The sequence below is a fragment of the Thalia democratica genome, chromosome 9 (assembly GCF_965202585.1).
Source record: "Thalia democratica chromosome 9, ktThaDemo2.hap1.1, whole genome shotgun sequence".
NCBI lineage: Eukaryota > Metazoa > Chordata > Thaliacea > Salpida > Salpidae > Thalia > Thalia democratica.
The window spans coordinates 34,198,102-34,214,422 of NC_139173.1; the positions used below are offsets into that span (position 1 = coordinate 34,198,102).

A 16,321-nucleotide genomic window follows, 5' to 3' on the forward strand; every position below is an offset into this window, starting at 1 on the left:
CTTTCCTTACATTGTTTATATTTTTCTACATCATAAACTTTAGGTGATGTTAAATTAAATGATTATTAATTAAGTTATAAACATTGTGGAAAAAGTTTTAAATAAAGTGTTTTTAATGTTATCCAAATTTTTCCTTTTTCTTATGTTTAATTTACAAACAAGTTAGTAAAAAATATTAATTTTGTAAAATATAAGTTAAAAAAACTTAAAGTTTTCTAGAACAAAACTATTTTAGTGAAAGTGTATTAATCTAACGAAGTGGTTGGCAAGCATTTGGTGGTCGTAAGCCAAGTTTGAAACGTTTTGTTTTGTCTACCGAAGTTGTAGTTTTAGTTACAACATGACTTTTTTAATTCTTCATTACCAACCAATAGTTTCATTACATTAAAAGAATATCTAGAGTTAGTTTCAACAATTTCTTATTTGATTTAGCCAAAACTTGATCTAAACAACTTATTTTCTTACACTACATAATAACTGAATTAAAATGTTCTAAGATGTACTAATACCTATGTGTTCATCTTAGGCTTTAACCATTAATTTACATTTACTTTTGTGCTAGCCCACCGTTTAAAACATAGAAGTTTTCTGATTGCTCTGAAAGTGTCTAGCTAGTAATGTTTAACTAAGGTTTTAAAATTTTGTATGGGCAACAAATTTTAACTTTTTTCTAAGAAATGGTAATCTAACAAAACTTTTGTTAGTTATATTTTTGACACGTGAGGTTTTTTTATTAAGAACGTTATTATTTTGGAGTTTTTTGTTATAATTTTTTCACTTTAAACACCATGTGCAAATATAACTATAATATAACTGGTAACGTGGCAAAAACTAATATTTAACTCTACTGAAAAAAAATCAGATTGAAAAACATTTTTATATACATACAACAATTTTAAAATAAAGTTTTTATATTTTTAGTGTTTTAAATGTTATAGTATTTTTGTGTACTTGTAGTGTTAATACTAATATAATTTTTGTTAGCTTTTGCAAGATGACTTTGATAAGTTGATAGTGGTCGATATTAAATTATTTATTTATATTATTTATTGACTTAAGAACTCCAAGTTTGATATTAATGATCTATAATTCTTGCGTTACTCATCTTTAAAAATGGAAGAATTTTTAAATATTTCCAATGTTGAAATAAAAAACAATTTTGCTCCTTAAGGGTGTATAAGCTATTCTTGAAAAAAAAATGTGTTTTACTATCATAAAAAGATATAGATTTGCTCGGAATAATTAGGTAAGTTGTTAAATTTTTTTCAGTATAGGTGTACTGCTTTGTGATAGTTTATAACTTTAAATAAAAAAACTTGGTCCATAATAAAAAAATACTATAGATAAAGATACAATTTACTATACAATTTTTTGTAATACTGAAAATAAAAAAAAAGCGTTTTATGGAAAAATTTTTATAACGGTTATATGTCTATGGCCATAGTTTTCATAAAAACTTATTAGTTTAAGAATTAAGGTTTTAATTTACTAGTGTTGAAAAAAGTTTCAATAAAAAATTTAATACTTTTTTAAATGAAAAACAAAACTTATAACTAGCAAAATTATAAGCTTAGCATAAGAAATTTAAAGACTTATAAAGTACAAATTGAACAAACTTTTAATTAATCAAAAAGATTTTTGCATTGGTAGCCTTATAATAAAAAAACCTTACTAAAATTAGGCGCTAAATAACTAAAGTAAATGTTTAAAAATGTTTAGCAAACATATTTCTAAATTCACGCAAAACAAACGGACTCAATATAAAGTTCTTTGTTGCAAACAACCTTCTGTTGTGAACTCTTCCGTACAGTCTTACCATCTCCAAACTTTTAATCTTCAAAACTGAATGTAGCTACAGAAACAATTTCCTCATAGTCATAACTGTAAGTATTTTTGTCAAAGTTGTTTTAAATTTCGGATAAACTGCAAACAGCACTTATTCTTTCATTATGTTTTTGAAAGGATTGGTGGAACAAGAACTTTTAAAATGAAAATAGATTTCAAATAGTTGAAATAAGCCTCAAAAGTGTTTAATCTTTCTGTGTTGTTTAGATTTTTCCACTATTTACTGCAACTCTTCCTTCGAACTAAAGCTGCATATTGTCAGGCCTTCTCCATTGTGGAAAATTGTTTCTAACTGTCATCTTTAGTATCTACCTAAATGAAAGAATCAAGATAAACACCACCTTCAATAAGTAAAATGTAACTCATAAAAGCACACGCACAAAAGTTATTTTGATAACCATACTTCATAGTTATTTTCTTCCATTTGTTAGAAATAAAGGAACATTTTCTATTGAGTTTACACGTCTATAGCTTTCATCAAACCCACCAATCACATAAAATTTTATCTCTGCAGTTAATTATCTGATGTTCGTATCACTTGATTCCATTTATGCTAGCTCTTTAAAAACGTGAAATTTTTGCATTCAAGTTATTTTTAAAGAAAATACGCTTTCCATGATAATCATTTGCGAAACCTCCGCTAAGCATGATGTTAAACGAGTTTTGACCACAAAACCTGTTTGCATAAAAATCGTTTGACTTTGTTTTATGAACACTTTTACTGTTTTGTGAAATATCTATCAGTAATGCAACACAATCATCAATTTTGCTGAAGAACAAATCCATTTTTGCAACGCTGTTAAAATGATTATCCGGTAACATCGGAAGATGAACTTTTAACAAAATATATTTTGCATATTTGTTTCTATTAACATATTCATATTTCACCCAATTATCAGCTGCATATGAAATTTCTAGTTACGAATCAATACGCAATTCAGAACTATAAATAATAATTGAAATTAAATTTAACTCTAGCTCTAAAAAATTGGGTGCTTCATTGACTACTATCAAATTGTTCAATGTAACAAACAGCTTTAGTATGTATCTTTCGGTTCTGTTTGTAACAAATTTGTTGCGTTGAAAAGTATATCAAAAGATTGTGCAGAACTCTTTGTTTTAGAAACTGAGCAATTTTCAGTTGGAAGCAAACTTTAAATCTTTACAAATGATTAAATATCAGCTTTATTTTATGATGTGGAAAAAGATAAATTATCTAAAAATAGTTTAAAAGATATGAAGTTCGTGTTGGTTCTACTGTCATTCCGCAAGTGCAACTTTGATTATTATAAAAACAATAATACAAATAAAGTTCTTTTTTTTCAGACTTATTTATAATGACCTAAGATCTCGAACTAAATTTATTCAAATATTCTAATACATACCTGAGCTTGAAAATTTTCTAACATTTTATGTTTTTTATGGAAGATATAAACACAGTAAACAAAGACTTGTTGTTTTTCCATACGTTGTATAGTTTTTTTTTATTTCCTAGTAAACTATGTAATTTATATTTAAATTTAGTACTAACAATTAGTATAAAACTTGTATATTGTTATTATAAAGAATCTACTAATTATTTAAGTTAGTTCTAAGATTACAGTTTCACAGTGGTCACTACCAGTGATCATCAGTCACTTGTAAAATCACTTTCTACGGCTACATTTTTTGTAAAAAATAAAACTAATTAGTGATGATAAGTGTTTTTTAGGAAGAATTACCTGACGCTCTTTAACTTTTTTAAATTGTAAAAAGTTCTACTAGCTTAATTTAAAAAGATTTTGAACATATGTAAATTTTTATCTTTTTTTTACTTTAAAAAGTTAAGCCAAGTTATCGCTTTTTACAGATTAAACTATCAGTTACTTTTAATATTATCTATTGTCCTCTAGGCAAGAGTTGGTAGGTAAAAAACCGCTGATTATTCTTGCACAAGCTAATTAGTTAAGTCTTTTAACTGTTGCATGAATTAAACTACTAAGAATTTTTATAGTGATAATCAAATAACTGAAAATAAGTACTAGTATTATGTAATACTTACTAATTTCTGAGCAATATATACGATTGATATATACCATATGACATTAATTTTTTATTAAATCTGAATCTTGTAAAAATAAACCTGAAAGTACCCTATCTGCCCAGTTCCGGATCCGAATACTGGATCGGGTAGATCGAAAAAAAGGAAAAAATATATTTAAAAATTTGATTGTTTTTGTTTCGTTAACTATAAATTTAAAACGGCTACTTATTTAATAAACATAATTTATAGTAACTAAAACCAGTAAATATTTTTTAGTTTAAGAAAACATTGCACAATTTTTCTTTCGCCTACAAAATTAGTTTAACTTGCGTACTTATTCTAAACTTATATTTTTAACTGTTACAAATTTTTTTAATGTATTTTAGTTAAATTTGAAACTTTTTATAATCTTTTATTTTGTTATTGTCAATAACAACATAGGTTGTGTACTCATTTTGCAAACTAAATAAATTATAATTGTTCAAGATAATAAAAATTTACTAGTACTTTCTTTTTTATTTTTATGCTTTAATAACTGTTTCAAAAGTAGCTTTAAGTTTAGTTAAGTTGTTGAGTAAGGAACTTTTAATTTGTAGTTTTGTTAGAATTGAATAAATGTTTTATTAGATACTCAACTTTAAGTAGTTTTTTATCTAACTCACAACTTAAAAATTAATAGTTTAGGAATTAAGGTTTTTTTTCAAACAGTCCAAACTAAAAGTAGTTATATAAAAATTAAAAGAGTTGTTTATATTGACTTTATTATACACATAAAAACAAGGTTTACAAGGTTACAAAGTTAAATTGTCATGAAACAATGATTTTAATTACTAACCCAGAATAAAAGTCAGCAAAATTAAAAAAAAAATTCTAAACAACTTTTAAAAAACTAGAGATACATAGTTATATTATTTGCTGGATAAATAAGTTAAATACTAATAATAAAAAGTCTTAATTCAGTCGGTTATGAATTTGAATAAATTTTTTATGCCTAAAAAGGTGTTATTAGAAAATGTATTAAATATGAAGATTGTACCTTCTTTAGAAAAGCATAAAAATATTTTGTTTCAAAAATAAAAAAGAACTATAAAACAGAAGTGCTAACAAAATAGTATTTATAAAAATGTTGTCAGTATATAGAAAGGAATAAATTAAAAATTAATACGAAATGAAAGTTTAAAATAAACATAAATGAACACTATAAGTAAATAACAGAATGTTTTTAAATATATAATGTTTTAAAGTTATATAGTAACAATATTTACTATTTTATACGCTTAAATGACGAAAAATATTATGTAGATTTATTTTAAATAGAAATCGTATAAATTAACTCTTGTATGTTCTAGTAAGCATTAGAAAAAGATGAAAACAGAATAATAAAAACTTGAATCCAAAAAACATTAAAAACTAAATGAAAATTTATTAGTATATTTGTTAGAAAACTGTTAAAAGCAGCAGATATATAAAAAAGTAACAATATAAAACATAAATTTTTACAAAAACGGTCTAAAGTATTTATTTTTGTATAATCTAGGCAAGTATAAAAAATCACAATTGCTAGTGTTCATTAAAAAAAACTTTGTAAAAGTACAAAAGTTAGACTAATTGAAAAACAAAGTTTTTTTTTATTTTCTGTCATATATGAAGTAAATTCAAAATCAAGAAAATAAAAATAAAACGTTTAGCTGACACCAACATAATACAATGTTAATTTCACTTTTAACATACACTAAATTGTATTGTTAAAAGCACAAAAATGTTTTCAATTTTAATAAAGTACAGAGTAGTGTTAGATAAGTAACTTGTAATTATTAGTTTTATAACTATATTGCAGTTTATATAAATATGAGTTGTAATTTATAAGCTCGTTTTCGTTAAAGAAAAAGCAAAAAAAGTGTTTGAACTTTAAAAAAATTGCAAACTTTACAATGAAGTTAAACATTTAGATAAAAATAAGTATCTTATAATTAGAATGTTATCAAAACGTTTAATATAAATTTAAGTTTTATTCCTTTTGCTAAGCTTTAAAACAGAACTTTAAATTTTATATTGTGTTAGTTTTTATGTAAATGTGATAAAACAATACAAATTCTAAAAAGTAGTCATGATTTTTTATAAAAAAAAGTTAATTCATATTCATTCGGACTAAAATTGTTTAAAAAACTAGCAAAAAAATTAGAATAAATTCTATACCTTTGTGATAAAAGCACTTAAAAATAAAAACATGTTTTTCTAATCACTTAAAGTAACAGAAGTAATTTGATAAGAAAAACATTTCAAAACATTTATTTCACCTTGATATTACTAGTTACATCTGTTAAAAACTAAAAACTCTAGTTTTACATTATCATCTGTGTAAAAAAAAGTTCTATAAAATTAAAATTAATTTTTGAAACATCTACTTCAACTTTTAAAGAATGTTAAAATTATTTTTTTTAGTTAATTTGAAATAAATGAATTGTAATAGCAGTATTCTTGGAGTAATCCATTAAATAAAGTTTCGAAAAGTTTGAATGTACAAAAAAAAAGTAACCGAACTTTTCGAAATACAATATGCACAAACACATACAAATCTTTTTATTAAAAAAGATTGCTTTTTTTTATCGAAAAAATACTAAATTAAAAATTTAAAGAAACTTTTTAACATAACATTGAATGTTTTCAGATCTTGGGACGATATGAAGTTTTCCTTATATAAAAATAAAAAAGCAAAAGAACAAAGTTAAAGTTTTTAAATCTTCTAATTCTCAAAAGCGTCGCTGGTATAAAAACTATCGATCGAGGGAAATTCCCTCAAAAATAATTAAAAAAATATTTCTTCTAGTTAAAACAATCCCTGGTATGACAAGTTTTAGGGAATTTCCCTCACAGAGGATCGACAAACTTTTTAGGGAAAGCCCCGCGCCTGTTGGGAATCCCCTCGATGTGCCCGATCCACCAGTGGGCATCCTCCTCGGCGGTGACCACGATAACTTCCCCGCAAACGAAAGTAAGCTCGTCGTGGTTGTCGGCCTTGCAGTCGTACAACGCTATGACGCGGGTCGGTCTAATAAAGTTTTTTGTTTGTTTACTTTTTTTTTTATAAAAGTGTATTTTTTTTCTATTTATACTTTCTACTTGTTTACTTTATACTTACTTTTAAAAGTCTGAATTTTAACTATTTATTATCATTAAATACTATTTGTCTGCCTTTCATTCATACAATGCTAATACTCGGGTGGGTCTGTAATTTATTTTATTCTAATATATCAATCAAAAATTATACTATATGTTTTTATTTTCGATTTTTATTTTATTTTATATTTACTTGTAATCGTACAAGGTTTGTCTGTGAATAATTATTTATCACATTATTCGTTTATAAAACTTATAAGTTTTATTTGTTGTTTATTTATTTATCTGTTTTTACTCGGATTCGTATAATGCTATAGCACGAGATGGTCTGGAAAATAATTATTATTACTAATTAAAAACTTTCATTTACTAACAAATATTGTTTTTATCTACTTGCAATCGTACAATGCGATAACTCTGGAAGTTCTGAAAATTTCTATATGTTTTTTTTTCAACCAATACAGTTAATGCTATAACTTTAAAATGAGTGAAAGTTTTTATTTCAATTTTTATAACTACTGATTTGTTTTTGATAACACTTTTCTATTTATCTTTAACTTTAAAGCGCAATAAATTGTTGCTAAAGTCTTAAAACTTTTATTTTGATATGCTTTGACATGTTTACGCGTTTCAAAGTTGGTTTTATATAAACTGCACATAAACTACTCTGAATTTCTAATATATACGAATGATGTTTTGAAGCTTATGTTAACATTATTACAAAAATTAAACAGTACAAATTTTTCATGTTTAAATTTATAAAATTATACAAAAATCTTCCACGATAACGCAATATATTTTTCTAGTTGATAGTCACATCATTTTTAAAAGTGCATCTAATAGTTTGGAATGTAAAAATTTACAAAAAAAAAAATAGAATTGTCTTGCTTTCAATTTTTTTAAATATTTTAGTTATTTCACACGACTGGTAAGAGAATCAATGTCGTTTTTTAAAATTTCAGCTACTTAAAACTGTGTATGCTGCCGTCACCGAAAGCTATTTGGTAATTTTATTTTATTTTGAAGCTGCTGCTTGCTGTTTAAAAAGTGTGACGTCACAATAAAAAGTCTTTGTCCCAGCCACTGCCGCTTGTTCAAGATTTTGCAAAGTGTTTTAACTTTTTTAATTTTTATATTTGATAGTATTTAACTAAAATATTTTCTAGTTTATGTTTTGAAGTACTGTGCTATCAGGCCGATAAAAGCTAATTGTTTCAAGAAAAAAGCTGAAAGTTTTACTTCAGCCACTGTTGCTGTTTGAATCTACAAATGTGAAAAAGTTTAGATTGTTAATTTTTTAATATTTACGTTTTTTAATGTTTTTAACCTTTCATACCTGCATAATTAAGTTGATAAATACTAATCAACCTAAAATTCTATTTCTAGATTATAATAAAATAAAATACTTTAGTTTTTTGTTGACTTTTACTCAAATTTTTAAACCGTTTAAATCTAATAAAAAAAAATCTTCAAAGTGCTCTCTTTTTTGCTGTGTTCAAGGTGCGTACCTAAGATTTGAAATAACTTTATAAATTTGATAACTTTTGATTTATATAAAGTTATACAAATTGGTATATTTCTTATAATAATTAGTAATAATATTTCATAATAAAAATAGTCACACTCATACCAAAATTTAATGCATACTACATTACATCAATAAGTACTAAGTACGTAAAATATACAGAAATATCATATTGTTACAAAGCTTGTGACGTCACAATCATACCTGGGTTTCGGGGCGGGTATCGGAAGCTCCTTGTTGAGTATTTTGGGGTCCAGCGGTGGGGGCAGAGGTGGGGGGACGTCCCTTACACTAGTTGGGGAATTCCCAAAATTAGTAGGGGAATTACCTATATTCCCCGCGAAGTTCCTCGACATCGAACTCGAAGGGCGAACTTGTTCTGAAAATAAAATTATTTCAAACAAAACTGTCAGAAGTTCAGGTTAAAATAATTTTTTTAGTTGTTTTGCAGGTAACTAGTTGTAAATTAGTTAAACTGATTTTAAATGCGAGGTTTTTTTTATAAATAAAAAGTAACATTTAGTTAGTTTAAAAACTAATTGTTGTTGTTTAAAAGCCTAAAATTATTTAAAGTTTCTTGATAAATTAACTTTTTTTAGGATAAAAAAGTTACATTTGTATAAAATAACAACTTTTTACAAAAGTTAGTTAGTAAAACAATGATTAAGTTATAATTTCTTAATAGTATTAGATGTGTATTTAAAGTATCTAACACACTTTTAACTATCTAAATAATTAACAAAGAAAATAAATTAAAAATGTGCAAACAAAAATGCCCAACAAAAATCACAATCACTTATCAGAACTCAATAAAATAAATAAATTAAAATTTCAACATGCAAATTCGTTACCCTGGTTACTCGCCGATGACGTCACCGAGCTCCTCTTGTTTCCGTAGTTGCCATGGAAACTTGAGGGGTTTTCCCCGTTTCCAAACCTGCTACTCAGCCTCTTGCTCGACTGAGTGGTTTTCCCCTGAAGTGAGACTCCGGACGAGTACGGGGATTTCCCCACGGTGTTGGGGTGGAGGAAGGAGCGGTTCTGCACCCCGTTGCTGTGCCGCTTCTGCTGCTGGTTGCCATGGAGGCGGTTTTGGTGGGGGGAGCTGCGCATGCGCACCGACGACGAAGTTCTCTGACCTTTGTGTGACGTCATAACGTGAAATGAGAGAAAAAAAAGAAAAAACACATGCTTTGGTTGAAAATAAAATATTTTTATAACAATTAAAACTGATTTCGTTAGTGAGGTGTTTAGCCTCAAAAAAAAACTATTACGTCCAGACTAGCAGTCGGGAAACTATCACAGTTATTTTTTGTATCTATTTCTAGATTTTTTCAACAAGTTAATTCAGAGGGCAAGGTTAAGGGGTTGAATTTAAGAAATTCAATGAAAAGGGAGTGATTGTTGATAAGAGGCTAAATTAAGGAGGTTAAAATTATAGTTCCGATTTCAGAGGTGAATTTCATTTGTTAAAACTTTAGATGATCTTTTAGTTTTAGCCAAGGATATATGTTGAGTTATAAAGTTTGTGGAAAGTTGAGACTTGAAGGTTTATAGGACTTCAACAGTCAAATAAATTAAGAGATTGGTTGATTTAATTGCAAAAAAATAATTTATTTTACTAATAACATAAGTCTTGTATGTATTTTATCAATTATTTTCTTAACTTGTGCGTTATATTTCTTTAATGTCGATTTTGTTGGTATTTTTACTTGTTAGTAAGGGTACATTTAAACCTTCACATTTGTTTTAAATATTCACTTTTATATTAACAAGTTTTGGATTTTTGAACGTTTTTTAACACAGTATTTTGTACTCACTGATGGCACTTTTAAAAATTAAACTTTGGGAGCAACATACATAAAAAATTGCAAAAATGTAATTTTTGTTCGATAGTATCATCAAGGGAATAAGTAGCCAAACTTTAAAATTGTATATTTATTTCGTTTGTCTAACTATAACTAGATCAAGGCAGCACTTAGAATTTTATTTTATTGAAGTTGCATACCTTCTGAGACCTAAAAAAAAACCCAAATCCGCTTTTTTGAAAATCACTGATGCATGATCAATTTTTCATTATAAATCAAAAGTATCCCGAAATTAATCATATTCGAGTTAAAATATAAACTAAATAATAACACCAAATATAATTTAAAGTTGATCAACATCTAAGAAAAATCTTGAAGAATTTGAACAAAAAACATAACAAACTACATATTTTACTGATTTTATAACTTAGTTTTTTCTTTTAACTTAAATGACCAATTGAAATAATAATATATTTTCGATTATTAGATGGTAATCACCAGTTTCAAAAGTAACATTTTTTTTTTCCGAGAATACATTCCTGGTACTAACTGTTTTTTCTACTTGGTATCGGTGGCGGGGCTTTTTTAAGTTTTGGCGCGGAAACTGAGTGCTTTCTGGGCGAAATGCTCATTTGGCGCGTTTTTCTCACCAAAACAGATTTTGATAGGAATCTGCTTTTGCCCTTGACTATCAAATGTTTAAAAATATATAAATATTAAAAAATTAAACATTTGAAAAGATGTTGCTACTAAAATAAATAATAACTAAAATTTTGTTAGAACTTTTTAATTTAGGTACATAACTTAAAGTATAAGTATGTCGTAATCTAATATCGTAAAAAATATTTAAGCTATTTTCAACGAATAAAGACATTTTTATAAAATAATAAAGGTTAGTCTGAAAACTTATTTGTATTTGAAAATTTTGTTAGATTCTATCTTTATTTTATAACCAACAGTAAGTTTTAATTTATAAAAAAAGCAATACATATTCTTACGTTTTATTTGTATTAACAAATTTTTCTCCCTTTAAATAGTTTATTCAACAAATTTTAAACTTTTTCTAAAGTTTTGAACTTGCTAAAACTCTTACAGCAACTTAGTTTAAATTCAAATGATTATACTAAAGCAATCAAAGTTAATCAAAACTTATATGTTTAATAAACCTATTTCTAAATCTAAAAGCGTTGAATTCGACGTGACCAATGACCATTAATATTCCAAAATCAAATAAAGTGTTATATAAGCTTAGCAATGTTATCATAAAAATGTACTTAGCACATATACAGATAGCTAAAAAGTAGTAATATACAAAAGACTTTTCTACTTTAAATAGTTATGTGTGCAAATGGTTTTTCCACTTGTGTGTAGTGAAAACTAAAAAAGTGTAAGCCAAAAAAACTATCAGTATGTAAAACTTTAAAGACTGGTTTTACTTTCCAGTCTAGCTTATAAACGCTGAACTAAAGCTTGAAAAATTGCTCCATTTTAAAAGTTTTAACTACTATACTTCACAATTAAACTTTGTATTTATGCTAACTTTTTCTTAATTAAACATCTAATTTACAGAAATGCAAATTTAAAAGCACTACAAAACGACATGCTAGTTTTAAATAATGTTTTTTTAATAATTTCAAACCATACCTGCCGGAGTAAATTTGTCGCTTCCAAAATCAGTTGGGCGCCTAAAGTTGAGATTTATCTTGATTTTTACGCGCAACAATAAAAATTTGTTTTAGTGAACTACAGAAACAACAAAAAATAAAATAAACTTGTTAGTTAACTAGCACACATGTTGTTTATTAAATATTAAAACTTGTCGTTTACAAAAAATAACATTTTTACTTTAACTGCACACATAAAAAATAATGAAAAACTTTGGGTTTATTTTATTTTTTGATAAGGACTTAAAAACATGTATCTAATATAAGTGTATTAGAATAAAATAAAATACAAATTTTAATTTTTGTGTTCGAATCATGGTTAATTACTTAAACTACCTAGTAAAAAATTTAAAAGAAAAATAAAAACAAACTTCGGGTTTATTTTATTGTTTGGCGTCAAGGGAGGCTTAGGGGGTGGTTTATGACCTGAAAATTAAAATATAAAATACTATTTATTAAAAAAACAATCAAAAAACTAACAATCTAAAATTTAACTTTTTAAGAAAATATTTATCAGTAAAATAACAAGCTTTTAACAATAAAATTATTGATCAGTTTAAATGCTAGAACTATATTTGTTTAATTTCAGTTAAGAATGATAAAGAAATCAATTTATTCAAAACAACACTGTATTAAAAATTTACGTAAACTATTTACACAAATCAAGTAAACATTTAAATCTTAAATGTCGAATTTTTGCTTTGGTTATCACAAAGTTTTCGGTATTGAGGATCCCATTAATATTAAGTACTGTTCGAGTAAAACATTGTAATATAAATTAATTAACAAATTATTAATTTTGTCTTTTAATTATTTATTTCTAATACAATAAACAAAAACAAATTAACTCTAAACAAAGTAACTTTAATTATTTACATAAATAAATAAACACTTAAACCTCTAGAATCTTAACTTTGATTAACACAAACTTGCTGTAATTGAAGATTCCATTAGCATCATTGTAAATTCATTTAAGTAAAAAATTGATTAACGAATCATTGTTTTGTTTACTATTTACTTATTTTTAACTCACCCGCATCAATTTCCTGACTCGTGTATCCTTGCGTGACGTCACTCGACTTCCGCAAACTTTCCCGCGCTTTTTGCAGGGAAATCCCCGAAGTAAGGCTCCTCCCGCGCATGTCGCCCTTCTTGCTACTATTCAACAGGTTGTTCTTTGTGACGTCACTGTGGGGAAGCTTGTGTGACGTCATACTGGGAGGTAACTGGGGGGACTGAAGCGGCAGGTTCTTGTCTTCCAGTTCGTCGTCGCTCACAAAATCATCGTCGTCCTGTGTGACGTAATAATAAGATTTTTGTGATGTATTAAAATAAATTATTTTGTTATGCTTTGATTTTAGTTTATTTTATTTGTTTCTTTTCTTGGAAACTTTTAGTTTTTTTTTAATGTAATTCTTTGGTCTTTTTATCAAAGTGCAGAATGATTAGAATAAGGTTAATTAATTAAACTTGATCTAAAATTATTTGGGTTTAACTGAAGAAGCAACTGGATTTTAATTTATGGGTATTTCTGTGTTAGTGTTTTTTATGTTACTAGTTGCACTATTAAATTTAAAAGTTAAGCTAAAATTTTCAATATATAAACAATTTTAAAATATTCGTTTAGGTATTTAATTTTTTGGTATTGTTTTTTTTATTAATGTTACAGCGCTTCTATGCGACTTGTTGTTGCACGGAAAACTATTTTGTACAAAAAAAAAGAATTTACGAACACTTTTACAAATGTACCAATGCTTTTTATAGTTATTTGTAAGCAATTTTGTAAAAAGTTGTTATCAAATATCTTCATCTATAAATTGTACTAACCCATTTAGAAGTGAGATTCCACTCAATATCGATGTATAGTAACTTTTTGCTTCTGTGTACGCTTTGTTGTATCAATTCAACGCATTCATCATTACCAAGCCTTTTCGCCACGTCTAATGGCAATTCACCGTTTTTGTTTCCTGTAAGAATGAATGTATAAGTATTTTTAATTTATTTTCCTGTAAAAAATAAATAATATCAATAAACAAAATTTCAAATTTCAATTACATATTAAAAAATTGATTAATTAAGTATTGTTTGTTGGTTAGAAAGAAAAAGTGCAAAAAAAAAATTATAAATTACTATTTGAAAAAAAAAACAGCATTAGTAGTCGAATAACAAAAAATCTAATTTTCATATAAATATTGTAAAACAAAAAATTAACTCACTTATATTAGTATTACTTTTGCTTCTTAGTAGTAATTTCATTGCTTCAGTGTTATTAAGTTCAGCGCAAATATGCAATGCGGTATTTCCATCTAGTGTCGTTTTGTTCAGTCCTGTTACATTTGTACATTGTTGTTTGTGTATGAAAACTAATTTAGTTTTTCATTGTTTTATTTATATAAAATAATTTACTTTTTTTTATTTATTATATACAAATAAATTAATGTTCTTTTAACTACCTAGCTTAGGATTTCCCAAACTTTTTGTCAAAAGGCCCCTTTTAAATAAATTAATAAAGCTGTGGCCCCCTCTAACACGATTTCTCAAAAAACTACCATTAAAAATACTTAAAACCTCAAATTATTGCTTCATGGCTACCCCTGTGGCCCCTTTACTGTAGCCCTCTAAATTTCTGTAATTGCTCCCAAGGGAGTCACTCAGCTAACTTTTGGAAACCCTGATCTAGCTTTAATCGAACTGCTTTTTATTTCTAGATAAATAAATGGATTTTTACAGCTTTTTTATAACTATACTTTAGAATAGAAAAGTTTATTAACAACAAAGTCAAAAAATCTGAGCCGAATTTGTCATTTTTGCAACAACTTGCCACTTAATACCGCATGTCAAACCAATCGGTTAAAAGGGGCCAAGAACCGTGGCAGGTCGAAAGTTTTACTTAAACCTGGATTTCACTAAACAATTGAAGCATGACCAACTTACTGTATGAAAAAAAGGCCATATTGCCTATTTTGTTAGGAACTGTTGCTTTAAAAGTAAACGACAGGTGACACAAAAAAATGAACAAAGATGTTCAGTTTTGGGAATTTCCCTAACACGTTATGTATTTTAAAAGTAATTTTCCTAATATGTAACAAACCCGCACTGCCGAGGTTTTGCGCGAGGAAGTCCACCAGGGGCAGTATGGAGTCGACGGAGGGGATTTCGATGGGTGTTGAAGCGGCCACGTGCAGCGCTGTTTCCTCATTCGACTGTAAGTTTATTAATTGTAAATAAAATTAATTTTAACCATTCAAGTTGTATAAAACAAACTAGTTGTGGAGAAAATTAAGTGTTAAGTTGCTTTCGAGATATACAAGTTACCTGTAAACTATAGTGATAAAAGTTATAAATTGTAATAAATTTTAAAATATTTAGAATTTATCATTAAAACGCATTGTAGTTTAGTACACTTTGATAGCTGACTTTTGAAAATGAAAATTTAACTTTTCCACAAAGAAGTTTAAAACAATTTTTTTAATTTAGAATACAAAATATTCTATACTTCAATTTAATCAAAAGTTATAACATAATTATAACGAAACAATTTAATTTGTAAGGATAATTTGACTTTTTTGCTAATACAAATTTGGTAATAAAAATGTACGTGATAAATTAAAAAAGATTGTGTTATAGTTGACTATTCTAAACATGTTTTATTTGCTTATAGTTAAACTTTGACTATTTAACTTTTTAAATACATAAAATTGAAAAACTTAAATGTGACATAAAATATAAAATATTTTATTACTGCTTCTCAAAACAAGTTTAAATTTATACAAATTTATAAGATAAAACTTTCAGTTAAACTACATTACGTCGCTAGTTAGCTGATATTTAAACTGATACATTAATTTTAAATACACAACTGTACTGTAATCATCCAAGTGTATACAATTTACTACAAATTTGGTGCTAATGATCACAGTAAAAAGTAAAACTTAGTATGGTTTCTTTTAGAAGTTGAAATGCTTAAAAACACCATTCTCATTGTGCGAAAGGTGTAACTCTACTTCTTTTTTGTAAGTTTAAACCAAACTGTAGATATTGCTCATGACAGTAGGAGAATTTTATTTCAATGGTAACTTACAAAAATCTGAACATAATCTCAGCAGAATGAATATATTATTATGAAGAAGTATTTAAAGGCGTTCTTAAGATTAGGTCTTATTTACTTAGCCAGTTAAGTAACGGCTGTTAAATTGTTTATGTTTCAATGTTTTGTATTTCATAGATAAGCGCGTAAAGTTTATACAAACTTTAAAAACACATTTTGCTGTTTAGACTCTGTGACGTCACTGAAAGCCTCAGATGCTTGTTTTGTAAAATTTTTTCATTTGTATTGCGT

General features: G+C 26.4%; 1 protein-coding gene across 4 annotated transcripts in view; it reads right to left on the reverse strand.

Annotated features, from left to right (window-relative positions):
• Positions 1-5,779: 5,779 nt before the first annotated feature.
• The window catches only part of LOC145844664 (arf-GAP with SH3 domain, ANK repeat and PH domain-containing protein 1-like), a 42,742-nt gene continuing 32,200 nt past the window's right edge, over positions 5,780-16,321 (reverse strand). Inside the window, exons 18-26 of one of the 4 annotated variants that reach the window (XM_082952070.1) lie at positions 15,074-15,185; positions 14,199-14,309; positions 13,810-13,949; positions 13,016-13,274; positions 12,354-12,408; positions 11,963-12,003; positions 9,362-9,649; positions 8,715-8,889; positions 5,780-6,917 (exon numbers count right to left, since the gene is read on the reverse strand). In XM_082952070.1, coding sequence (XP_082808196.1) covers positions 6,737-6,917; positions 8,715-8,889; positions 9,362-9,649; positions 11,963-12,003; positions 12,354-12,408; positions 13,016-13,274; positions 13,810-13,949; positions 14,199-14,309; positions 15,074-15,185 — 1,362 coding nt within the window. In that variant the 3' untranslated portion in view covers positions 5,780-6,736. Of the gene's footprint in view, positions 6,918-8,714; positions 8,890-9,361; positions 9,650-10,868; positions 11,007-11,962; positions 12,004-12,353; positions 12,409-13,015; positions 13,275-13,809; positions 13,950-14,198; positions 14,310-15,073; positions 15,186-16,321 lie in introns of all 4 variants that reach the window. The other 3 variants (XM_082952072.1, XM_082952073.1, XM_082952071.1) reach the window with 3 other exon arrangements.